Here is a 23460-nt window from a genome sequence, read left to right as displayed (position 1 = left end):
ACTTAGATTTTTACTTAATATTTTCAACTCAAAAATTTTTTTACGATGACAAAACCAAGAGCGTCTCTCCTTACACTTCCTACTGAAACACTCTTTCAAATTATTTCTTATCTTGGTTCTGCACATCTTAAACAACTTTCCCTTACTAATCGTTCCTTATATTCTCTTACCCCTACTTATCTTTTCAAAACTGTAATTGTTTACAATATCTCACCTTTCTTTTTACAGACGATAGTTCCAAAGTATGGACAATATTTTGGAACCTTGAATATTCAAGGTCGAGCTTCTCAAGAGTTTATTGATCAGCTTGGTGCATTATTGATAATACTAGACGATTATTGTGATCGACTCGAAAATTTTAATATTATTGTGTTAGAACAAACACCCGGACTGTTAGAATTTAATCCACCCTGTTTCAGTCAAAGTCTTCGTAAAAATCGATCAAAATCTTTGAAATTAACTTGCTCTGCACAGTTAATTACTTTTTTGGCGCCAATTTATTTTCCTTCATTTAAAGGAAATAATTTGGATTCATCAGATTTGGGATTGTTAATACATGCAGTCATTCAATCAGTATTCTGTTTAAATCATTATACCGAAAGATATGGTTCTCAGATCACAAGAGCCCATTTATCTTTTGAAGGTTTGTCTGATGTTTGGGTATTAGAACTATTTAATAATTGTTCATGTTTACAAGAATTAGTTTTAGAAAGAAAATACGTAGACGATTATATTGAGATAACTGATGCTACTTTGGATGGTTTGTGTGCCCTCTCAAATACTTTGAGATCACTCTCTTTCATTTCGGAATGTGATTGTCCTGTTACAGAGTGTTTCACTCTTGCTGGCTGGAAACGAATGTTATGTAGTACTCCTAATTTAGAAAAATTAGATATTTCAGGACTTAATTTGTATTTTACTTCCAATCTATTACCCTTAATTGCTGATCATTATACATCTCGACATTTATGGTATGTTTTTTTTTTAAAAAAAATTTATTCATTTATTTATTTTATGTTAATTAATTAATTTTTCATTGTAAAAGGTTAAAACAAACAAATGTACTAAATCATTTACCTTCCCGAAATAAACATGAACAAGAACTCATGAATTTGATATCAATTTGTAAAAACAATTTATTAGCTCTTGAATCGAGTTATATAACAGATGCTGTTATTAGATGTTTAACTATGTATTCTCCGGGACTTATTAGATTATGTTTTGATGGTGATTTACTTAATAATAGAAAAATATCTTTAGACATTATTGAACAACGTCTTGTAAATCTGGAAACATTTCGTACATGGAATTTGTTGCCACGGAAATGGCCTATTGGTCTACGTGAAAGATTTGGAAAATTGAAGAATGAGTATAACTGTTTAGATGATGATGATGATGATGATGATCTTGAAGACTATCATAACTATCATAAAGATTTTTTACATGATACAAAATTACGATACACTAATGTTGATAGTCAAATGCGTAGTCGGTCGCGTCGAAATTCTTCTGTCAGAAAACATAATCGACTAAATATTTGGATTATTTTATTAATATTTTTTTTAATTTTTTATTACTTTACAACTCAGGAGGAAATAAATAAATAATTTTTAATTTATTTTCAGCAAAAAGTGACTATCTTAAGTAATTAAAGCGAATAAGCATTTATAATTTCACACGTCTACTTTAAATATTTATTTCAGTGTGTCTTTATGAATATATAACGTATTTTATTTTAATTATTTTAATGTAATTACTGGATACCAAGGATGATACTTAAATTCAAAGTTTGCTACTTTATTATCCTTCCGCAATGAAATCAATTTTTGCGTTTGTATTGATGATGATGATGGTGGAACAGAGGGGGAGGTTAATGATTTCTTATTTTTCTGTCGTTGTTTCTGTTTTTGTTGTTTATGGCTAGTTGTAACAATTTCATTTTCTTGAATGGTATTTGGCTCAAGCTTAGGTTTACATTCTTCAATAATTTTATGCAGACTCACTATATTTGCAATACATACGCGCAGCATAGCTTGTAATTCCTAAATTAGGTTAGAAGTAAAGTTTTTAATGGTGGTATATTTAAGTAATTCCCAACTCCATTAATTATTACCTTTGTGAAATCAGCATGACAAAGATCCGTCCTTAGTTCTGGAGGTTTCATTGCTAACAATCTCTCTATTGAAGATCTAGCTGCCTGAAAATTTTGCAAAGACACGTTGAAAAGATCCATTGCCTGAAAGATATACAATATAAATTAATCTATTCTATATATGATAAAAAATTCAACACTTTAATTACATACCGTAATGTTATCAAATTGAGTCATATCTTTGAAATCCTTATAAGACAGTATTGTTGGACTTCCTAATGTCCTATACATTCTAAATCTATGCCAAAACCTAGTGCTTTCGTCATCAAACTCGAGACATGAAAATATTGCGTGTCCAGTTTTCCGAAGTGCCGATACGGTCTTTAATAGAATTTACCTTATTAATTTGTTGAAATTATTCAAATAATTATAATAAATCTTACTCTGTGGATTCCCCGACATATATCTTGTTTTGCTATTATCATCATTCGTTGACTAGTTAATAGTGATACTGTGGACGTTGGAGGCGGCGCTGATCGAAGATTTTCTTGTTGGCTCTTTGATTTTTTATTTTCTAAATATAAAAAGGAAGTAAATATCTATTTGGTATTCAGTTAACCTTATCTTTAAAATAAATTACCAGTAACATGCATGTGAGTTCTTTCTAAGTGCTGATAATGGACACCTAATAAATAATCGATATACCTATAAAAATTAAAAATTTATTTAATGGAAATTTTAGAATAGATATAATAATATATTAATAATATGATTTAAAATAATTTTACTAACCAATAAATCATCACATATTCATGAGTTCCATACAAATCCAGTTCAAATCCGAGAAATAATATGTCTTCTAGTAATACTAATTTTCGATGATATACCCAAGAAGACAAATGAAAGGAATATGAAGGTCCTTCCTACATATTTTTAAAGTTAATTCAAAGTTGTTTTATATTGCTATTAAAGAAATAATTTATAAATACTTCTGTTATAATAGGCTCCTCGTTGGTTAAAGACTGCAGTTTTGTGTCAATATGTTCTGCCTAATGATTTATTATAATATTTAGCTAAATTTTAAGAAATTGACATTAACATGTAAATAAAACACTTGCTTCTTCTTGTAACAAATCCCAATCTGTCAAAACTTTACACATATTTCGGCGTTGTCTTGAGCGGTTATGACACAAAATCCGATAAAGGTCTGTCAACGGCTAAAGTATTTTGTAATAACTTATATCAATACAAACAAATCTTATAACAAACATACAATATCAATAAGTATTATTGTACCTTAACTGTGCTATCAACAAAATTATGAACCAATTTTGATATTTCGGACCTATTTTCATCAATACGATCATCTTTTGATGATGCATTTATGTCTATTTTAGGTGCAAAGTATACATATGGCGGATTCGTCAATTCTGTAACAGAATCTTTTATCAATTGAAACATCGACATTTTACCAAGAATACGATTCTCAGTGCATATAGTTGACTGAAAAGAATTAGTGATACTTTATCAATAAAAAATTATAAATTATATAAAATTTTTCCCGTACATACTTGTAATATTGACCTTGAAAACGCACAAGGTGGTGGTTGCTGACTAGCATGATAAACTAAAAAATTCTAAAATAATGTTAGCTAATACAAACTTTATTCAGTAGAAGACTTTTTAAATAATTTCTATTTTCATTCTTACCATTAAACTAGTTGCCGATTTGTAATTAATAATTTCGCATGTAGCATTGATACTTTTAAGCATATTCATCATTTCATTAATAGACTGTAAAAGTTTAATTATTGAATATAAAGATATTAAGAACAAAAATGTTAATCATTGGCTAGAAAATTCACCTCTTGCATTGTTAATAGTCGAATTGGTCTTGGTGGAGTTTGAGATACAAGTTTCCTATTAATAAGTGGATCAAAAGCTAAGGAATTAAGAAATCAGATTAATCATTTCGAACAATAAGTTACCGTATAAACATTATTACCATCACACAATCGAAAATACACACATACCTCCTGAAACGTCAACTCCTAAGTTCAAGCAGTTAATGCTTGCTCCTTCTTTAATTCCATTTAACAACTGCATTGACGTATTAAGATGCCGTTGCGCTTGTAAATATTGCTGACAGTGTGACTGCGACATATGCAAAAGAACTAAAAGAAAGGACTATAAATAGAAAAAAAATATTCATAAATTTTTTTCATCAAATAAAATTGATATTCATAATATATATTGGCCATGTTCAAATTCGTTCGTTCGTTTTTTTTTTGCATTCTATTGTTATTTTTATTTCGTAAATAATCGATTGTCTTTGATAATTTTTGGGCTGATATTGCTACAAAAAACCCTAAAAAACCGAACGAATAAATCTGAACAAAGATATTACCAACAATCATGTATGTACATAGAAATAATAAATACTTTTCGTAAATGAAGACGCGAAAGAATTGCTCGGATAACATTCTCACAGTCGTGCTGCCCTATTTAATAAATAATTGCAATTCTATAAAGAAATAGCCTAGTGAATATTATCATGTCGATATATTTACAATACCTTTCTGGCGAATCCACTTACAACCATGTTGTTCCATCCAAGCCTCAGCATCCTCTATTAATTTTATACATTGCGAGTCTGGAAAATTCTCATACATCGAGATACCATATTTATTTGTAGAAAAATCTTCTTCCTTAAAAGATAAATCAATAAGTAAATATATAAAATTAACTACTTATAAGCATATTAAGATAATTTATAACTTACTTCATATACATTTCCTTTTGTCATCTCATCCCATACTAAATGACAACATTTTATAGTGCCAAGAACATACGATTTCAAAACTAAAATCACAAATTCAATAGGCGAATCGGAATCGGTAGAATCATCATTTGGGCTATTAATAAATAATTCTGGATTAAGTTCCGAGACATGATGAAAATACATGCAGGTAAAAAGCGTTTGAGATAGGGAATGTCCAGAATGCCATGTCATCTGTAGCAAAAAAAAAAAAAAAAAAATATATATATATAATCTTTATTTATTCTAATATATCGAATATAATTGGTTTAAATTATGTATAATGATATATATAACAAATATATGAAGTCAATTACTTCGCAATTGAACAAATGATCTATAATTCCAAGAACTTCCTTAGGCTTTAAACGGGCACGTAAATTAAATGGTGGTTTATTTAAATCACTGTCCAATATCATCCCACTATCCATTTTTGGATCCATTATCTAAATAAATTACAAAACTCTTAAAAATCGAAATTTTAATAAATAAATTTATTAAATACAAGATAGAAAACCTCAATTGAACTCATCGCATCATATAATCCAAATGATTCAAGGTGTACAAGCTGTCCAATTTCGAATTCTATTCTTTTACAAATAGATCATAAAAATATTGATGATGATTCTGTTTCAAAGATCAAATATGAAAAAACATTCCTAGACGAATTAAGGCAATTAACAGTACCATCGGTGGCTTCATCTAAAAACTTAGTAATATCTTTGTATTGTGGCAGTAGAAAACTATTTGAATTTTCCGTGTATTCCTCAGTTTGGTCAGCAGTTAAATTCAATTTTGATAAAGCAACTAAAGTATGTAATATTTAATTAAAAATAATTTACTAATTTATTTATAAAACGGTATAAAATGAATACCTTGCGTTTTCTCCACAAGGTCGTCTTTACTGTTGAAATATTTGATAATAGCCTGAGATTAAATTTATATAAACAGACAAATTTCTACGGTGATAAAAAAAAAACAAACGGAAAGGAAACTTACGGTAATTCACTTGGTAAAGTCATATTAAAAACCAATTTTTAAACGCGAATCGGGTTGCAAAAAAGAAAAAAATTTTTGCAGAAATCTTTTATGTAATCATTATTATCAGCTGACTTTAACAAGCCACCAAGCCTGTATCTCGGATGTGGGACTTTTTGGTTATTAAATATTAGGTCCAGATTTGACTTAATATAGTAGAGTTAAAATTTCAATAGAACAATTATAGTAAGAATTGGCATGTTAATAGTAAAAAAAAAATTCGAGTATTGAACTCATGACCATGAATCGAATAGTTCTAATTTTAAGAAGACGAACCACCTGCTTTATCAAATGTAAATGTCAAATTACGATGAAAGATTCAAATCTTGTTTAAGTAGTTTAACCGCTAGCTTTTTTTCAATAGTGTTATTTCTTTTTCATGCATATTAAATGAGAATAGCATTGATACAGTATATAATTAAATTATCAAAATTTATTACATTCTTCGAAAGATGCCATAAGCATCAAACATGCTCGTTTTCTTTATCAGTTAAAAACCATTAAACGAGAAAATACCGTAAGAAATTTCCATTATTCAATTATATCATTATTTAATTTGATATTAAAATTTTAAAATTCCCTTCGATTGGATTGACGTTTAATTTAATTATGCGAAAAAAAATTATCGTGTTATCATGTTTGTAACTGCGCTTCGGACTTGATAATGGTTTACCAGTGGTTTACCATTCCTAGTTCAGTATAATTATTGCGAGATTTAAATTGAAAATAAAAGATTTTAATAGAAATTTTAGTTATTATTGCAACATTAAAATAGTTTGTTTATTATACTTTAATGTATTATTACGAAGTATCATAGTGAAAAAATAATTAGCACGTTATGACTTGTAAATTTCAAGATCTCTTTGATCTAATAATTTATTACAATTAATAGATAACAAATATTTTTCTTAACTATTTGTAATAATACAATATACATTATAACAAAATAAATTTATTTAAAAAATAAAGTATATTGAAATAATAGTTAAAATTTCTATTAATATCTTAAAAATATAACACTCAATTTTTTGTTCAATTTGTGGAACAAATTTACTTAATCCACAAAAAATAGCGTTAATTAATAATCGAAATTCGGATCACTTAAAACTTCATAACAAAATCCATTATCCTAACTCCCTCAAAATTCATTTGAATCAATTCCCTTCCTCTTTAATTAATAAATTACATCAATTATCATAATCTAGGTTACAACGGTCCAGTATGATTAACAATTTAAAATTTTAAAGTATAATCTTTATTTTATCAATAAAAATACCCTTAATAAAATGAAGAAAATTGGAATAGCAGACATTTTAAGTTTCGATTCTTAACAGGGCTCTTTCCCGAATTATTTCGCTATACATGCGGCTATACAAATAATTTCTGCCAACATTCCGTTTTCGCTAACATTTTCATGATTTAATAAAAGTTAAAAAAGGATGGATATGCAAAAATCCTTGGAAGCTTCACAAAGTTATGAGAATCGAGAGCAATAGAAACCAAAAATCATTAATTTCGCAGCTAGACCGTAGAAATAAAATAAAAAATTATGCTTTATACAGTATTTAGAAGAGCAAATTTATTGTTTCTATATAAGAGATATTTGAATAATTTGAATAATCATATCCAAATTGTTGTGCATTAACTATTATTTAGCGACTAATTTGAAATTGCAAAATATTAAAATATTATATTGAATAATACATAAATGCAAATTATTGTGTAATTAAATTTCTAAATAACTTACATCGTCAACTTTAGGAGCATTATCTTTGAAAGAATTATCATCACCTGCATTTTCTATCATACTTGCTTCCAAATTTTCCTCGAATTGATTATTATCAAAAGATACGAACGAGGTATCGGCACCAGCTGAAGGTTTTAGATGTATGGGTATATCTTGACCAGATTGAATTAAATCTTCGTCTTGACTCAAATCCACATCATCATCATCATCATCATCATCCTGGATATCAAAAACTTCCTTTGAACTGAAACTCATAGAGGGGTATTGTTCATCCAAATTCTCACTTGGCTCTAAATTATCATCAAAACCAGCTAACTCTACTTCGTTAGTAATTTCGTTTGGAATAATATCCTTATTTTGTTTCAAGGGTTCGGTTGAAAGTTCGTTTGGAATGATATCCTCTTCTTGTTTCAAGGGTTCGGTTGAAAGTTCGTTTGGAATGATATCCTCTTCTTGTTTCAAGGGTTCGGTTGAAAGTTCGTTTGGAATGATATCCTCTTCTTGTTTCAAGGGTTCGGTTGAAAGTTCGTTTGGAATGATATCCTCTTCTTGTTTCAAGAGTTCGGTTGAAAGTTCGTTTGGAATGATATCCTCTTCTTGTTTCAAGGGTTCGGTTGAAATAACAACGCGCTTTATTATAGGTTTGACATTTTCATCATCACCATCTTTTTTATCTTCGAATGGGATAACCGTCTGGTGTATCACAGAATCCTCCTCTAAAATAGTATCAAAATCGTCAATCGATACGTCTTCTTGTTGCACTACAAGCTCATCTTGACTGAATATTGATGACAAGTGTTCGGTTAAATCGTTTGCTCCTGGATCTTTATTATCAGGAATAAACCTAAAAAATATTGATGGTTATATAATATAAATATAATGAATCATATCATCCCAGAAATTATTCATAGGCTCACATTCGATATCCCGGTTCTTCAATTTCGGTATCAAAAATAATAAGTTTTTCAGATAACGAAAAGCTAGCAGATACTTTTTTCGACCAATCTTGATGGATTTCTAAACAACGTAGACCTTCAGCAGATCGTGATTTGCGATGATGAGTAATCATCGACTATATTTCCATCATATAGGGATTCGCTATCTTAGTTTATCAAATCGATACTAATTTAAGGGAAATATTATGTACGCACCTTATATAATACGGCCATGATTAAAAATAAGTCTTTTTGCAAATTCACGACTTGATCATCAATATAATCATAATCCTGCATATTGATATCTCCACGAATTTCTCGAAGACATTGTGTAAATTCTTCATTAGACATCAGATCCCCAGTATAAATACGCTTATCCGGATCATTCTGTCACATAAAAAAAAATTTATTAATCTTTCCTAAAAATTAAATAATGATTTAATGTCTTCATTACATACCTTCCCGTAAAATGACAGCAACGTTCGCCAAAACTTTTTCTGGTTTGTACTGGCTTTCCAACAACCTTTTGATGCCAAATATAAAATTTGACCTAAAGTTTCGGCTCCTAACCTGATAATACAATGATATTGCCTTTGTATCAATAAAATCAAGAGGAAAAATTCAATGTCCACCAATGTTGGAATTTCAACGATAGAATTTTTCATTGTAGTAACATTTCTTTCTGATAAAAACTTCTCCCAATTAGTCAAAAGTCGATCACGTGTAGATAGATTTTCAAATAAGGAAGCTAAAGCATTTACAGGCGACTCTTGCTTATTTGCAGGTTTTTCTGGATCTTTTATCTATTTAAAATAAACAAGTTTAAACACAATTGAACTATATATATTAATTTATATTGCATAAAAAAAAAATAAAAAAACCTTGAGACAATCTTGTAAATTAGGGAAAATATGTCTTAGAAGATCTCTAATCTCTCCATTTTCTATATACCAAGTTGCGGCCATTAAGAATCTGATAATTTAACCAAATTAAATTAGCGGCAATATAAATATGTACAAAAAAAAATAGATAGAAGGTACCTATCCAAGTCGTATGGGGCACAAAATGCTATTTTATCCACTTGGAGTGCCATTTTAGATAACCATTTTAATGTACTCGATTCTGTTAGATTTTCTTTGCCAACTTCTTTGTACAAGATTTTAAGAAACTTTTTATGACCAGGCAAAACGAAATTTTGTGTAATATTATCTTCATTTTCAGAACACAACCTAAAGATATTATCCGCTTCCTCTTTTTTGTTTAACCACGAATAATCAAAACATTGCAATAAAACAAGAAGTTGATGAGAAACATCGCTAATGCGCTGGCACATTAGATAAATAAAGTGGCTAATCGGACGTGCAGGATCGCGGAAAGTTTCACGCCGGAAATATAAACATGACTTGAATTTTAAGTAAGCAACATTTAGGTGGTCTTGATTTTTTTGTATTGTGGAAGCATTTTGAAATTGTATTAAATCAGAGGTGGAAAGATATAATTGGAAGTAACCGTCATGTCGTAAACTTCTTGAAAGATACTCCTTTATTGAATGATCAATAATTATGATTCATATATTAATAATAATTTTCAATAATTTCAATAATATAAATGATGATAATAAAAACCTGTTGAAAACGCGTCCACTTCTCCAATAACTGAGCGTTTTGCGATTTTGGAATTTCCCAAGTTTTAACTAATTCCGAAAATTCATTCACAAGTTTATCAGATTCTTCTGGTAACCTATGTTAAATTAAATAATAATGTGGTATTAAACAAAAAAAAAATTGAATATTTGCGAACGATTTACCTCATATTCAAGGATAACCTCACAACATTATCATTTGCAAAAAATATCAATTCGGTGGGTTCATGTAAAGGCTCCTTTTGATTATCGATAGTAGCCTCCAATTTATACTTTGGAAATGTTGTTTTGACAAAAGTATTCCATTCTAGACTATCAACAAAATTATACCGCCGTTGCATTACGTGTTTCCATGCTCTAACAAAGTATAAGAGTAATAATAAGATAAGAATAATAATCATTAAATAATTAATAATAGATTTCGGGAATATATTTAAAATATTAAAAATCGAAAACCGAGCAATTCTACCGTTGATAATCTTGAATTTTAAGCAAACTCTTGGTCAACAGTATATGTAATAATGGGTCAATAAGTGTTTCTTCTGATGAGATTAGGTCTTTTACAGACTCATCAATCCATTTGATGTTCACCACTATTAGAAATATTTATTGTAAGTAAACAAAATAAATTTAAATAGTTTCAATAATTAAATAATTAAATATTAAAACCTGGTGGAATTCCCTCTCGACGTTTCAGACATGAACGCTTATCTAATTGCTTTTCGGCATGGCGAACCAAAATAACATATATTTTTTGCAACAATTGAACTGCCTGAGGGTCATATTTATTATTATTCAATGAACGTTTCCTAAAAATTAACAAACATGTAAAAATTATTATTAATTTTGAATTTTAGTTTACGTTTGACGCCGAACCTTTCTATCCAGTATAGAGCTTTTGTCATCAAATTTTTAATTTCAGATTCTTCTTTTTGTTTCTTCACTAGTTGGATACAGAGCTCAGCAGCTTATGGATTAAATAAACTCAAAAATTGTATATTTAATACAAATAAAAATATATATATATCCAGAATGATAACAGAAATTTTACCATCATGCGCAAGAGTTTGTGGTGCATTTGGGGTGGAAAGAGCTCTGTACAAAATTGTTAATTTTAATACATAAAGAATTTAATAGGGTTGCGGCAATTTTGAATAACTTTTATATACCTTTCGTAATATTCTAATGCGTTTGACAATTGTCCTTGTTTTCTGTATGTTGTACCTAGTAATTCTAAAGCCTATTCAGCTGTATACGTTAGTAAATATACGATGAATATTTTCATACGTAAAATAAAAATGACCTTGTTTCAAGAGTTCACCTCGTAATTCTGAGGGCTTATTAATATAAGTCTAAAGAGAAATTCAGCGGTCATACTGTAATTTTCGACACTAAAATACATTTTTGCAATAGAGAGCCAATAATGTTTAATTTGGCCCGAAGTTGGCTTTTGTCCAAAGTTGTATAAAACATAATTATCGATTGCTTTGCTATCTTTAAAGAGTGGTTTAGATGGGGTGAAACGACTCATTTTTATAAGGAACTTGCGATTAAAATTATCTCAACGCGTTTAAAGATTTTTTTCTAATAGACAAATTTCATGTGTTACAAGATCTAGTTAAAATATGTATAGTACAAAATCATGTGATTTTAGCAGTTAATTAAAAATTCTAAATATATTATGAATAAATTGCAAACATGTTTAAAAACTTGTTTCAAATTGTTACAGTAGTTTCTTTTTATCAAAGATCGATGACAAAATTTCCGAAATTGACAAATTCGCCGGATGCAGCCAATTTCGGCCCTTTCAACGAATCAAAAAAAAACAATTTTGTCAAGATATTTTCCTTTTCAAAATCTGTTAAAAGTTCGTTAAACTTGTTATAGGAAGAGTCCTCTTCCTTAAAAATTATAACGATCAGATTATTTACCGGAGCTGTATCTACGCACCCGGTTTATTTACCTTGCAGTCATACCATTTATTCCCGTTAATCTAATAGGGAAATATAACAACATTCTTTTACATCGCCTTACTTGATCTATATAGTTTTTTGAGCCTGTTCAAATTGCTTTTCTACAATTTCCATATTACTTGTCCTGGCGACATTTTCTAAAAAACCGACGTGTCTATAGACAAATCGTTCTTTTTTTTTGCAATTTGAACTTCACATATAAGTGTCAACGAATGAGCATAAACGATAAATACATTGGGTTGACGTTAGCCGTCGCCTCCAGTCTGCTGATTGGCACGTCTTTTATTATAACAAAAAAGGGACTAATAGATGCAAACGATAGACATGGTAGTTTTTAAAAGATATTTTTCTTTCCAAAAATTGTTTTATATGCTACAAGTGTTTTAAATTTTTTATTTACCTGTAGGGTTCGCTGGTGATGATCATAGTTATTTAAAAAACCCAATTTGGTGGTTAGGAATGGCAACAAGTAGGTTCATTGACTATATTATATTTAAGAATAGAAATAATATATAAACGAAACAATTAATTTTAATTAAATAGTGGTTTTTGGAGAATTGTTAAATTTTGCGGCATACTCCTTTGCGCCTGCCATACTTGTAACACCTCTTGGTGCTCTTAGTGTTTTGATTGGGTAAGTGTAGAAAGTTGAATACTTTCATATACATATGATCGATATCTTAATTAAAAATTTTATATAACAGAGCTGTTTTGGCATCATTCTTTCTTAAAGAGAGTCTTGGGCGAATAGGAACAGTTGGTTGTGGGTTATGTTTAATCGGATCTATCATGATAGTGCTTCACTCACCTGAAGATAAAGAAATTAAAACTGTCGACCAAATTTTACAATTTGCCCTTAAACCTGGTATATCGACTGTTTTTTATTTTTAATTAATTAAATATATTTTTTTTTCGGACAACTTAATTAAATTTTTCTTTTTCTTAAAAAAAACTATATAGGATTTTTAATTTATATTGTAATAGTCGGTTGTTATACGGTTTTTGCTATATATCATATTGTACCTAAATATGGCAGAAAAGATCCCTTGGTGTATCTTTCAATTTGTTCATTAGTTGGATCAATATCAGTGATGTCTTGTAAAGGATTTGGCATTGCATTAAAGCTCACTTTTGCAGGCAATAATCAATTAACTCATCCATCAACGTATGTGTTTATCATCATATCTACTCTTTGCATATTAATACAAATGAATTATTTTAACAAAGCTTTAGATCAATTTGAAACTAATATGTAAGTAATAATTCATAATGTTTTAAAAAGTTTACATAGGAATTAAGTAATTTATCTACTTTTTCTTCTTTTTCTCTCGTTAGAGTAAATCCTATATATTACGTATTTTTTACAACATCAACGATTTTCGCATCAGTTCTTCTTTTTCGAGGATTTAATACAGAGAGTATGAATGTTGTTAGCTTATTTTGTGGATTCCTTACAATATTTGCGGGAGTATATTTATTAAATACAGCAAAAAATGATGGACTTAGATCAATGCAAACTGGAACTGGGATTTTAAGATCATCAATATCGGGAGAAGGACGCGATTCTTTAATGAGAACGAGAGATGCGACTTTATTCAATGCTTTTGATGAAGAAAATCGCTTAGAAAACTTAGGATTAACACAATTAAATGATGACTCAACAGATTCCGAAGAAGACTGAGAACAATAAGGACAATTATAAGATTTTAATGATATATACTATTATAATTTTTCACACTTAGTAGGTTAAGAATATCAATAATTGCAGGGTAATTTAACACTCCCTTTTGTTGTACAGTTATTCTTGTAAAAGTATAAAGTGATTATTGCTAATTCATAGATGACTTTAATAATATTTATAATATTTTAATCTACAAAGTTAATTTTCGTAATTATCGTACGTGTTTGAGATCGGCGGTTGCACGAATACATATGCATCGTATTTAGAAATTAGTATAATTGAAATAATGAAATAATTGAAATTGAGATATTTTTAGATCATTATAATTAATTTAGTTGTAAATAGATGATATTCTTGGCAGCCTCTACATTAAAATACATGGCTCTACGATAAACAAATAAAAAAACCAAAATGTCCACCATAGAGTGGAACTTTTCAAATACTTTTCCTTTGCCTTATCGTGTGCTCATTATTTCCGTAATAGGCCTTTGGGCATGGGGTTCTAATTTGCAAATACTTTCTTGGCTTTCTATAGACGTTCCACATCTTTTAGATAAAAATAATAATACTCCTTCTTCTCATAAAGCCATTTATAATTTAGCATTCATATTTACGTCTTGGATTGGGTTAAATTTAGTTATCTTTTGGCAAGTAACTGGTGGTGTTGAAACAGAAATAATAGAATGGACTTCAATTCCTTTAGTTTGTTATGTTATCGTTTTTGCCATCATAATATGCCCCTTCAATTGTTGTAGGAAAAAAGAAAGAATGAGATTTTTGCGGTCAGTTAACGCTTCCAATTGTTTTAAAAAATCTTTATATACTTAATTTTCTAACATTATTCTCAAATAGGTGTATTCGAAGAATTGTGTTTTCTTTTAGTAGCGATATACCTCTTGCAGACGTAATAATGGCAGATATTTTAACTAGTTTTGCCAAAGTTTTTGGCGATTTATATGCCACAGGACGTATTTTATTACATTGTGATGAAGTTTACGTAGGAAATAGAGGTTGGAATTATATAATAGCTCCTTTGTTTACTAGGTAATTAAATTTATGCCACGCTCGGTTTACACGTAACGCATTTTATAGCTGATATTTTACACTCTTTTGAAAAGCATTCCATACGTTATTAGGTTTAAGCAGTGTATGACAGAATATATCGGATCTAATCGTAACGACAAACGTCATTTATTTAATGCTTTTAAATACGCTTCAGCATTTCCCGTCATATTATTTTCAGTATTACAAAAATGGTATAAATATGAAGCTCTTACAGCTCAATCAATTGTATGGATTTCTCATTCCACTTTATTTAGATTATGGTAAATATATAATTTTTGATTTGGTTTAATATTTCTTTCTTAATTTGATTAAATTTAAAGATATATTTTAATATTATTAGGATAATATCAGTAGCTTTTAATTCTATGTATTCTTTTTACTGGGATGTTGTAATGGATTGGAAACTAGATTTCTTTTCACCAGCATATCCAGGCACTTTAATACCTGGTTTACAACTTCGATCGAATTTGCACTTCAATGAAAGTTTTATATATTATGTAGCAATATTTATAGATTTTTTACTTAGATTTACGTGGTCTTTGAAACTATCATCTCATTTACATATTATACATCAATTGGAAGGTGGTGTTTTTTTAATGGAACTCTTAGAGGTTATGCGACGTTGGTTATGGATTTTTTTTAGATTGGAAAGTGCTCATGTAGAAAAATTCGATAAAAAAGGCGGTGCTTACAGTATAGTAGAACTTAGAGATCATAATTCATCTGAAATAGAGTTAAAAGAATGAACTTTTTCTTTATAAGGATCTTTAACCGGACAATACGAAATTAGAGTAAGAAACGAATCAAAAGTTATTTAAAAGTATTTTAATGTAGAATCATTAATATTATATAAGTTATTTATAATACGGAAATTAAATACGTAAAACTATCACAATAACTGCATAATCCTTCGAAAGTCACAAATATATTTAGAAACAATAAAATCCCAAAGAAATCAACTATTATTAAATATTTCATTTTTTATTTTATTTTTTTTATTTTATTTTTTTTTAAAAAAAAGAAATATTATTGCACGAGTACAATAAATATATAAAAATAAACATTGCCTGTATTAAGTTCCTATCTTAAAAAAAAAATAAAATAAATTTCTACACAAAATCAATCAAAAATTAGTAACATTCATCCGCTAAAATCAATTACACAAATAAATGAACAAAATGAACTTACATTGATTCTTAGTTAATTCAAACTGCGCTGGTTCTTTAATGTTTAAAAAAAAAAACTCGGAAATTTTACAGAAATCTCTGGAAAGATTAAAAAATATTTTTTAATAATTGCATAACGTTTTTTCAAATTGAAATTCTGATAGTGTGCAGGAAAGTAACCATTTACACAAATAATCTATCATCGATTCTCCAGTTTTCATACACACGGTAAATCAAAGTTCCTAGAATCAAGTATTAAGTAAGTATATAGGTTATAACAGGAAAGAAAAGGGTTATAAACTTTCGAAATTTTTTTTTTAGCATAGACAAATAAAAAACCAAAAGAACAAACAAACAAAAAAAAATATTGTGTAATTGAAAAAAAAGAAAGAAAAAAGAAGATAAATGTCTGAGTCATAGAATCTCAATGACGACTACGGCTTCTGCTTCGACTGCGGCTTCTCGATCGGCTTCTTGGTGAGTAACTTCTACTTCGACTTCTGGAATAGGGTGATCTTGATCTACTCCGTGAACTATATGAACTGTATGAATATGAACGCCTTCGACGAATTGGTGTTCTTGATCTGGATCTTGAATAGCGACGCAATGGAGATCTGCCCCGAGCGCGATAACTACTCGCCATAAAACGGCGTGGAGGTGATGAATTAAATCTTCCACCTAAGAAAATTAGAAATATTTCTAGAAATGAGATCTATTAACCATACATCGATATTTTTACTTATTACAATACCTCTGCGTCTAGGTGGTAATGGAGAAAGCGGCCGACGAGGCACGAATGTACAAGACAATAATGAGCCGTCCAGTTGACCCTTATACAAAAAAAAAATTTAAATAAATAAATGATTCAGAAATGTTAATTAATGCATTTGTTCTTTGTAATTAAGTCCATACGTACTCCATCCATATAACTAATAGCTCTTTCTGCTTCAGCCCTAGTTTCATAATCAATATAAGCTATTCCTTTGTTCGTTTGCCCTATAAGTAAAGATCGTAAAAAAAGGTTAGGTTAAAAATCAATCATGTACGAAAAAAAGTAAATTATAATACTTGCATTTATCATCAAGAGCCATTTCCACACGATGAATTCGTCCAAATGCACCAAATATTTCTTGTAAATGTGCATCCGTAACATTTTTTGTCAACTTATTGACCATAATCTTCGTAGGAAGTGGAGATAAAGAACGCCGTCTGCGTGAATAAGGTGAACGGGAACGACTACGTGAGTACGATAAAGATCGCGATCGACTTCTAGAGTAGGATCGTGACCGGCTTCTTGAGGAATAAGAAGAATAAGAACGACTTCTAGAACGCGATCCTGAAAGCGAGCGTGGACTACGAGAACGGCTCCGAGAACGGGATCGACTTCCTGCTTGTGAATTTATTCTGGTCCTATTGTTAAGACCGGCAATAAGTTATTAGTAAGGTATCCAGCCGGTATTAATTATGCAAGCGAAGAGTACTCACATTTAACTTTATCAAGTCAAACAAAACGAGAAAATATGAACCATTTAATTTTAATCTCTTGTTTTACGTATCTAAAGTTTTACTGCGCCTTGTGGATAAATCACATGATTTACATGATACAACTTTTTGTAATTACGTAATTACGGTAATCCCCTGGCGAGTGATTTAGCTGAGTTTATAAATGATCGTTTACTTATTTCCCGGCCTCATATAGGTAGCCGGGAGATTACTAATTTTAATTTTAATATTTAATGAGTGACACGCTCCAGGGGATTACCCATTTATTTCATGGGAAGGGGAACATTAGGGGTTTTTCCCCCGAAAGGAAAAAACCTCAATTCCCCATGAAATAAATAATACTAATTATACATAAGTTTACGTTATTAAATAGCTTCATTTAGTATTTATGTAAATTTATCAATTATTAATTATTTTTTTCTTTTTTTTTATCATCTTTACTATTATCTAAATTAACACTTTTTTCATCTTCGTAGTCCATTTCATAAATTAAACTTAATTTTGCTTGATGACTTTGGTAATTATCTGATTTTTTCTTTTTGATAGGCTTATTAGAATGAAATTTAATATTTTGCGCTAATAAGCTTTCCAGAACACTTTTATAATCCGTGTAACTAGGCTCGTTTTTTTCATTATTCGTTTTTCCATCAACTACTGCCAATTGTCCATTTTCATCCATAAGATAAATCTGGATTGGTTTTTCTCTGGCATCGTTATCACTTTCAATTACTCCATCTTTTTGCTTCTTTAAATTTTCAGCGACCTGTGAGATAAAATCAAACAATTTATCCGTTTGAGTTTCTTGTCCCGAAAAATCACGGATATCAACTTTTTGTTCATCATCATGTTGATTATCATCTTTTTCTGTGCTAATAATGATAAAAAGGTTATCATAACATTACATTTTACATATCAGAATTAGGTGGACACTACCTCATTTTTTTTTCATTTTCTCCACTTTCTAAACTTTTTCGTTCTTTATCCATATACTGTGCGAATTTTTCATCCGAAATAACTCGCCTACATTCAATATGATTAATTTTATTTAAAGTTTTACTAAGAAATGCCGGATCATTGCATAATTTTGGCGTATTTATAACCACGAGATAATGGCAAGTAAACTTTTCCGTAACGACCGCAATCATATCATTTTGTTGTTGACTGCAATGGAACTAAATTCATTTGATATTAATTAAAAAGTAATCCTCTAAACACATATTGTTCCGTAGTTAATAAATGTACCTGAATTTCAACCCTACGGGGTTTTCCTGTTAGATCGCATTTTGTACCATCACTCCATCTTTGCACCAAGTATTTTTTGCCTCCAACAGCTTGTAAATCTGTCCCTAATTGCTGTTGTTGACTCTTTGAACCCTTTTTGTCCTTATAAGAAGACGGTAAAGTTGCATGACGAGGATCATATCTTCCTAAAAAATATGAATTCACTGATTTATCCTCAATAGGTTTCATATTAGGTTGGATGGTTTGAGTATGGAATTGTTTAACATGACTAAAAAAAAATTATAATAGTTATGATTCGTTGGTGTTAGCAAAAAAATTAATTAGACATCCATTTACCTTAGATGACAGTATTCGTATGTCCACCATCCATGATACTAAATAATTTAATCAGAAATTCAATATACAACAATAATTCCTTTTTTTAATAGGAATCATTTGCAAACTTACATAATAAAGACAATTGTCTTGTAATGGCTCTAATGATGCTAAACCTTTTTTCATAAGATCAACATCTTTATTATCTTCAGGTGCCTCTTCAATCGAAGTTTGATTAACAACATAAGGTATCTGACAAACATATGGTTGTCCAGTTGCTGTACGCATTATAACTGAAGTTAACTTTGATTCTACATTATCTTCTGAACTTGTTTGTGATAGTGTAGGAACTCGACTAGTTTCCTGTAAAAATGACGATTTATTAAAAAGTTCTTTATTTGTTAAAATATGGCAAATGAATATCTACCGTGTGTGCATCATCAAACGCAAATTTTTCTAAACTACTATTTGGGATTGATTGGTTCTCGTATATGACCACTTTATACTGTGGATGTGCTAATAAATCTTCGTAAACCCATGAAATCGAAAAAGCTTTTGTGAAATGCTCTGTTGTAAAACATAAAAATATTAAAATTAAACCTATAACGAAGTCATGTATTGAGTAAAACATGGCAGTTGTTTAATTTTGTCGAGTTTGTAAAAATTTTTCAAAATTGATATACGTATAAACGTGGCTAATTTATTAAATTATAAATATGATTATGTAATATCACACATAGTTATACAAAGTTTTACATACATCTGAAACATTTTTTAATTGATTCGGCCTAATATACAATTTACTTACAAACTATTTTTAGTTTTTAGCTTGACAGCATACTATATCTGCTTTAGAACTATCCAAATCGTTAGAAAGTATTGCATTTGTCTTACTACAAGAGCAAAAATTCCCAATCAAGTCCGTAACTTCTTCATTTATCTTTTCCACTTCATGTTTTAACACAGAAGACATTTTAGTATGATCGCGATATTGTTCCAATTCAATTACTAACTCTGTAGACAAACTCGTGAATAAATTGGTGGGAAATGAAAGAAGGAAGAGGGTAGCAAAGGAGATCTGAGTTTCGTTGTACTGATTTGGAGGCGGCGATTGCTTCTTAAACACTGATTTAACAATTGAATATAAAGGAGACATGATGATATCGTTAAGTAAAGTGCTAAAGTATTGTTCTCCAGATTCCGGATTCCCTTCAGAACTGGACTTATCTACATCAGTTTGCATGGAATCATGTAGTGACATAATAAACGGATCATTTAAAATCACTTTTACCGCCTCCTCTAAAGTTTTCGGCCTTTCGGTAATTAATCTGTCAGGAAGATCCTTACAGAAAGTTTTTCCGAGAGAAGTCCAGTTTACTATTGCATCTTGAGACAATTTACAGAGAGAAATGGGTTTTTGGGGTTCATACGAAGAAAGGAGAAAATAACCTCGTGGCAAGTTAGTCTCCTTATCCAATGGGAGCATAGCTTCGTATAATAAATCAGCAGAAGCAAAGTACGATGGATATTTGAATCTATTAAAAAAAGAGGAAAGAAATGGGTTCAAAGTATAATATATTTCAAAAAAAAAAATTAATTTGTTTTACCTAGCAGTATCTAATACAAGAGCCATATTTTGTTCATGATTATATGCTCCAATTGGCGAAAAGTGACCATCGCCAGTTTGTTGCAGGGCTTGCCTTGAAAAAGAGATTATCATAAAAATATCGGAACGAGAACAAACGGCCTTTAAATCAGAAATAAATTCTTCTTTTGACACTTTATTAGCGCGTTTAGCAACAGTGTAACAGTGACATCTTGCTAAACATGCAAATTGATCAAAAGTAACTCCAGATTTTTTCACTTCTTCGATTTCAGCACAGCAATTTAAAAGCTCATCATACCACCATCGCCAAGGACCTTTCCATACCGGAGCACCTGTGACTTGTAATGCATTAAGAACTATTGATAAAGAACTTAAACCACAATAAGCTGGTTCCATCTGATGTGAAAAACAACTAGACAAGTTAAAATAACCCTCGGCATAACTTTCATTAAGCGCTTGTTTAAAAAGTTCCTTGCCAGAAGGTGAGGCGAGATTGATCAAGTGATCAGGTAATTTACGGCCCTGAAAAGTGATTTGCGGAGGAGGTGGTTGCGGATTTTCCTTTGATTTTAGTGAAGTTATAGGTAACGAAGTTTGAGAAGTTGTTATTGAAGCAAATGAAGAGGAAAGTTGTCTACTTTTAGAAACGTAACTGCGTGAAAAAGATGGAGAAATAAATAAAACAGATGAAAAAATAGTCTGAGATCGTACAAATGATTTTGCAACTTTTTTTGTAAACATTTCAGCAAAGTTTCCTTCAAAGACTAAGCTTCCGTAAACGATAATTAATTTCTTCGGGTCGTATTTTGTACAGCTTACCCAAGTTTATCGCAAACAATGCAAACAATGCAAAGTAAAATATTTGTTCAAATGACACGGATCAGTGTCGGATCATCGGATCAGCGGATAACTTTCGGATCTGATAAAAAGTTATCAGATTTTATTGCTTTATTGCTATATTATTTGTTTTTTTTATTGGCTTTTTAATTGGGTACCTCAATAGTTAACTATTGAAAAATGTCAAGTATTAGAAGTGAACTAGTTAAATTACTTGAAAGATTAAGAGTTCCAACTTATTTATCATTTGTTGATGGATATGCAACAGGTGTTGTCTTTGTTATTTACCTTTTATCTTTAAAATAAATTGTATTAAATTATGTATGCACTTTTAATATTTAAAGATACTGATATATCGAGACTAGCGAATACATTTAAAATTCAAGCTGAATTGGCGTTAAAAGAATTACAAACTTTAATCCAGAATGCCACAGATAACAAACTAGATGATGAAGAAATAATACAAATAATTGTAACATGTGCAACGTTTATAGGAGAAGAATCATGGACAAATTCTGATTTAAATAAAAGTGCAATTGGTAAAGTTGCTTTTTCGAAAAAAAAATTTTTTTTTTTTTATATATTAAATGTAGGAATACTTTTTTTAAGCAACAATCAACTCGTTGATTACCTTGCAACCAAAGCGGTTTCCGACTGTTACACGAATGATTCAAATATTTTCCTCTGAAATACTCGAAAAATATGTAAAACCAGTATTTCTAAAGCATACTCCTGTGAATGTTGAAAAGAGAAGTGGAAAATTAAAAAAACAACCTGTTGATTTTGATATTGGGAATGAATCATGGAGAGGAGAAATAGCAAAAGGATCTAATATTTTACGGTGGTGCATCTTACATCTGAAAGTAAGTGATTTTAATTTTATTTAGAGAAATAAATTAATTGACGTCTAAAAAAAATGGTTGATATCATTGAAAGAACGCAGAGATTGGGAAGACCATTGGACTTATTATTCCTCCAACTTTATCACTTATTGATGATTATAATGTGAATTTCAAGACTCGAGGTGTCTCTTTACTGGACCATTTATTAAAAGAATTAACCCCTGACATTATACAACGAACAGGATTAGGTGAAGTTTTTCACGAAGCATTAAGTAGATGTTTAACTTATCAAAATGAGGAATCTCATGTTTCATTATTACGTCAAAGCTTTTCTGCTATAATTTCATTAATCTCCTTAATCGAAAAACCAAATTCTGAAGCGCGTTTTATTAAATATGAACAAATATTATCCAATAATGTTGTAAGGGGGTTCATATTTTCGGGTGACAAAATTGTAATTCGTATAATATTATTAGAACAAATCCCTAATCTAAGTCAAGAACTAGGTATAGTTATGGTTAAATATTTAGGAGAATTAATACAAACTATATGTGACTCTTTGCAAGTAACCTTTGAGTTTACAAATAAGGAGCAAATCATAGGGTTACATTATGCAGCAGCAAAAGGTTTAGAAAAGGTTATTAGTACATGCTGGCCCAGGTATGTAGTATGTTCATCCTTTCATGTGAACGTTTATTTGTTCGATCTCTGTTAACTATATATTCTATGTACATAAGAATACCACAATACAAGGGTCGTATACTGAAATCAGTGGCAACATCATGGTATCAAGTGATGCGTGTTGAAGTTAATAATAACATGTTAAAAAAATCACTATGTAACATATGTCAACTCTTAAAATTGGTATGCGTACAAAATAACGTGAACATAAAAAAAGATATTCAAGCTTTATTAGAATTAGATAGCGGAATGTTTGAACCTTTATTAAATTAATTCT

General features: G+C 29.8%; 8 protein-coding genes across 9 annotated transcripts; 4 read left to right on the top strand and 4 right to left on the bottom strand.

Annotated features, from left to right (window-relative positions):
* The first annotated feature begins 4 nt into the window (after nucleotides 1-4).
* Nucleotides 5-1674, top strand: OCT59_024542 (uncharacterized protein). The gene is made up of 2 exons (XM_025310568.2): nucleotides 5-971; nucleotides 1046-1674. Exons 1-2 carry the CDS (start codon nucleotides 46-48, stop codon nucleotides 1605-1607), a joined length of 1488 nt encoding a protein of 495 aa, XP_025181211.1. The 5' UTR covers nucleotides 5-45; the 3' UTR covers nucleotides 1608-1674.
* OCT59_024541 (uncharacterized protein) lies at nucleotides 1598-5932 on the bottom strand (the record flags this gene model as incomplete). 2 transcript variants are annotated; one of them, XM_066135498.1, is made up of 20 exons in its annotated part: nucleotides 2048-2236; nucleotides 2306-2473; nucleotides 2536-2666; nucleotides 2733-2797; nucleotides 2885-3015; nucleotides 3082-3137; nucleotides 3207-3309; nucleotides 3389-3595; nucleotides 3664-3729; nucleotides 3803-3886; nucleotides 3958-4034; nucleotides 4126-4279; nucleotides 4535-4593; nucleotides 4668-4800; nucleotides 4875-5105; nucleotides 5228-5356; nucleotides 5428-5495; nucleotides 5598-5717; nucleotides 5786-5814; nucleotides 5910-5932. In XM_066135498.1, 20 exons carry the CDS (start codon nucleotides 5930-5932, stop codon nucleotides 2048-2050), a joined length of 2223 nt encoding a protein of 740 aa, XP_065991510.1. The 2 variants fall into 2 exon arrangements, with proteins under 2 accessions (XP_065991509.1, XP_065991510.1); XM_066135497.1 differs by lacking the exons at nucleotides 5598-5717; nucleotides 5786-5814; nucleotides 5910-5932 and adding an exon at nucleotides 1598-2042 and having other exon boundaries at nucleotides 2114-2236; nucleotides 5428-5442.
* A 1657-nt stretch (nucleotides 5933-7589) lies between these two features.
* On the bottom strand, nucleotides 7590-11803 carry OCT59_024540 (uncharacterized protein; the record flags this gene model as incomplete). The annotated part of the gene is made up of 15 exons (XM_066135496.1): nucleotides 7590-7607; nucleotides 7696-8539; nucleotides 8613-8767; nucleotides 8847-9017; nucleotides 9089-9433; nucleotides 9512-9602; nucleotides 9671-10170; nucleotides 10256-10370; nucleotides 10438-10629; nucleotides 10742-10865; nucleotides 10942-11081; nucleotides 11149-11239; nucleotides 11324-11367; nucleotides 11442-11512; nucleotides 11594-11803. The coding sequence occupies 15 exons, from the start codon at nucleotides 11801-11803 to the stop codon at nucleotides 7590-7592; spliced, it is 3111 nt and encodes a 1036-aa protein (XP_065991508.1).
* A 654-nt stretch (nucleotides 11804-12457) lies between these two features.
* OCT59_024539 (uncharacterized protein) lies at nucleotides 12458-14082 on the top strand (the record flags this gene model as incomplete). Its single annotated transcript, XM_025316200.2, has 6 exons — nucleotides 12458-12572; nucleotides 12652-12714; nucleotides 12789-12879; nucleotides 12950-13110; nucleotides 13206-13497; nucleotides 13581-14082. 6 exons carry the CDS (start codon nucleotides 12458-12460, stop codon nucleotides 13924-13926), a joined length of 1068 nt encoding a protein of 355 aa, XP_025181208.1. The 3' UTR covers nucleotides 13927-14082.
* Nucleotides 14083-14337: 255 nt separating this feature from the next.
* Nucleotides 14338-15737, top strand: OCT59_024538 (uncharacterized protein; the record flags this gene model as incomplete). The annotated part of the gene is made up of 4 exons (XM_025316199.2): nucleotides 14338-14708; nucleotides 14779-14970; nucleotides 15045-15251; nucleotides 15332-15737. 4 exons carry the CDS (start codon nucleotides 14338-14340, stop codon nucleotides 15735-15737), a joined length of 1176 nt encoding a protein of 391 aa, XP_025181207.1.
* Nucleotides 15738-16257: 520 nt separating this feature from the next.
* Nucleotides 16258-19889, bottom strand: OCT59_024537 (uncharacterized protein). The gene is made up of 10 exons (XM_025316198.2): nucleotides 19645-19889; nucleotides 19350-19580; nucleotides 19239-19276; nucleotides 18903-19170; nucleotides 18594-18832; nucleotides 17643-18529; nucleotides 17230-17567; nucleotides 17074-17153; nucleotides 16909-16987; nucleotides 16258-16835 (listed from the first exon to the last, which is right to left on the bottom strand). Exons 1-6 carry the CDS (start codon nucleotides 19846-19848, stop codon nucleotides 18067-18069), a joined length of 1443 nt encoding a protein of 480 aa, XP_025181205.1. The 5' UTR covers nucleotides 19849-19889; the 3' UTR covers nucleotides 16258-16835; nucleotides 16909-16987; nucleotides 17074-17153; nucleotides 17230-17567; nucleotides 17643-18066.
* Nucleotides 19890-19923: 34 nt separating this feature from the next.
* On the bottom strand, nucleotides 19924-21564 carry OCT59_024536 (uncharacterized protein; the record flags this gene model as incomplete). Its single annotated transcript, XM_025316197.2, has 3 exons — nucleotides 19924-20752; nucleotides 20825-21384; nucleotides 21535-21564. The coding sequence occupies 3 exons, from the start codon at nucleotides 21562-21564 to the stop codon at nucleotides 20035-20037; spliced, it is 1308 nt and encodes a 435-aa protein (XP_025181204.1). The 3' UTR covers nucleotides 19924-20034.
* Nucleotides 21565-21815: 251 nt separating this feature from the next.
* Nucleotides 21816-23456, top strand: OCT59_024535 (uncharacterized protein; the record flags this gene model as incomplete). The annotated part of the gene is made up of 5 exons (XM_025325456.2): nucleotides 21816-21928; nucleotides 22005-22199; nucleotides 22270-22523; nucleotides 22597-23162; nucleotides 23240-23456. Exons 1-5 carry the CDS (start codon nucleotides 21841-21843, stop codon nucleotides 23454-23456), a joined length of 1320 nt encoding a protein of 439 aa, XP_025181203.1. The 5' UTR covers nucleotides 21816-21840.
* Nucleotides 23457-23460: the final 4 nt, after the last annotated feature.

This window comes from Rhizophagus irregularis, chromosome 4 (genome assembly GCF_026210795.1).
Source record: "Rhizophagus irregularis chromosome 4, complete sequence".
Classification (NCBI taxonomy): domain Eukaryota; kingdom Fungi; phylum Glomeromycota; class Glomeromycetes; order Glomerales; family Glomeraceae; genus Rhizophagus; species Rhizophagus irregularis.
This window is presented reverse-complemented; position numbering and strand designations above follow the sequence as displayed.

Excerpts from the sequence above, each read along its gene's own strand:
- OCT59_024542 (XM_025310568.2), top strand. The coding sequence starts at position 46 with ATGACAAAACCAAGAGCGTCTCTCCTTACACTTCCTACTGAAACACTC. Across the intron at positions 972-1,045 it reads TATACATCTCGACATTTATG|GTTAAAACAAACAAATGTAC; the intron begins GTATGTTTTTTT and ends TCATTGTAAAAG.
- OCT59_024537 (XM_025316198.2), bottom strand. The coding sequence starts at position 19,848 with ATGTTTTACTCAATACATGACTTCGTTATAGGTTTAATTTTAATATTT. Across the intron at positions 18,833-18,902 it reads CCCGTAGGGTTGAAATTCAG|TTCCATTGCAGTCAACAACA; the intron begins GTACATTTATTA and ends AAATGAATTTAG. Across the intron at positions 18,530-18,593 it reads GAAAATGAAAAAAAAATGAG|CACAGAAAAAGATGATAATC; the intron begins GTAGTGTCCACC and ends TATCATTATTAG.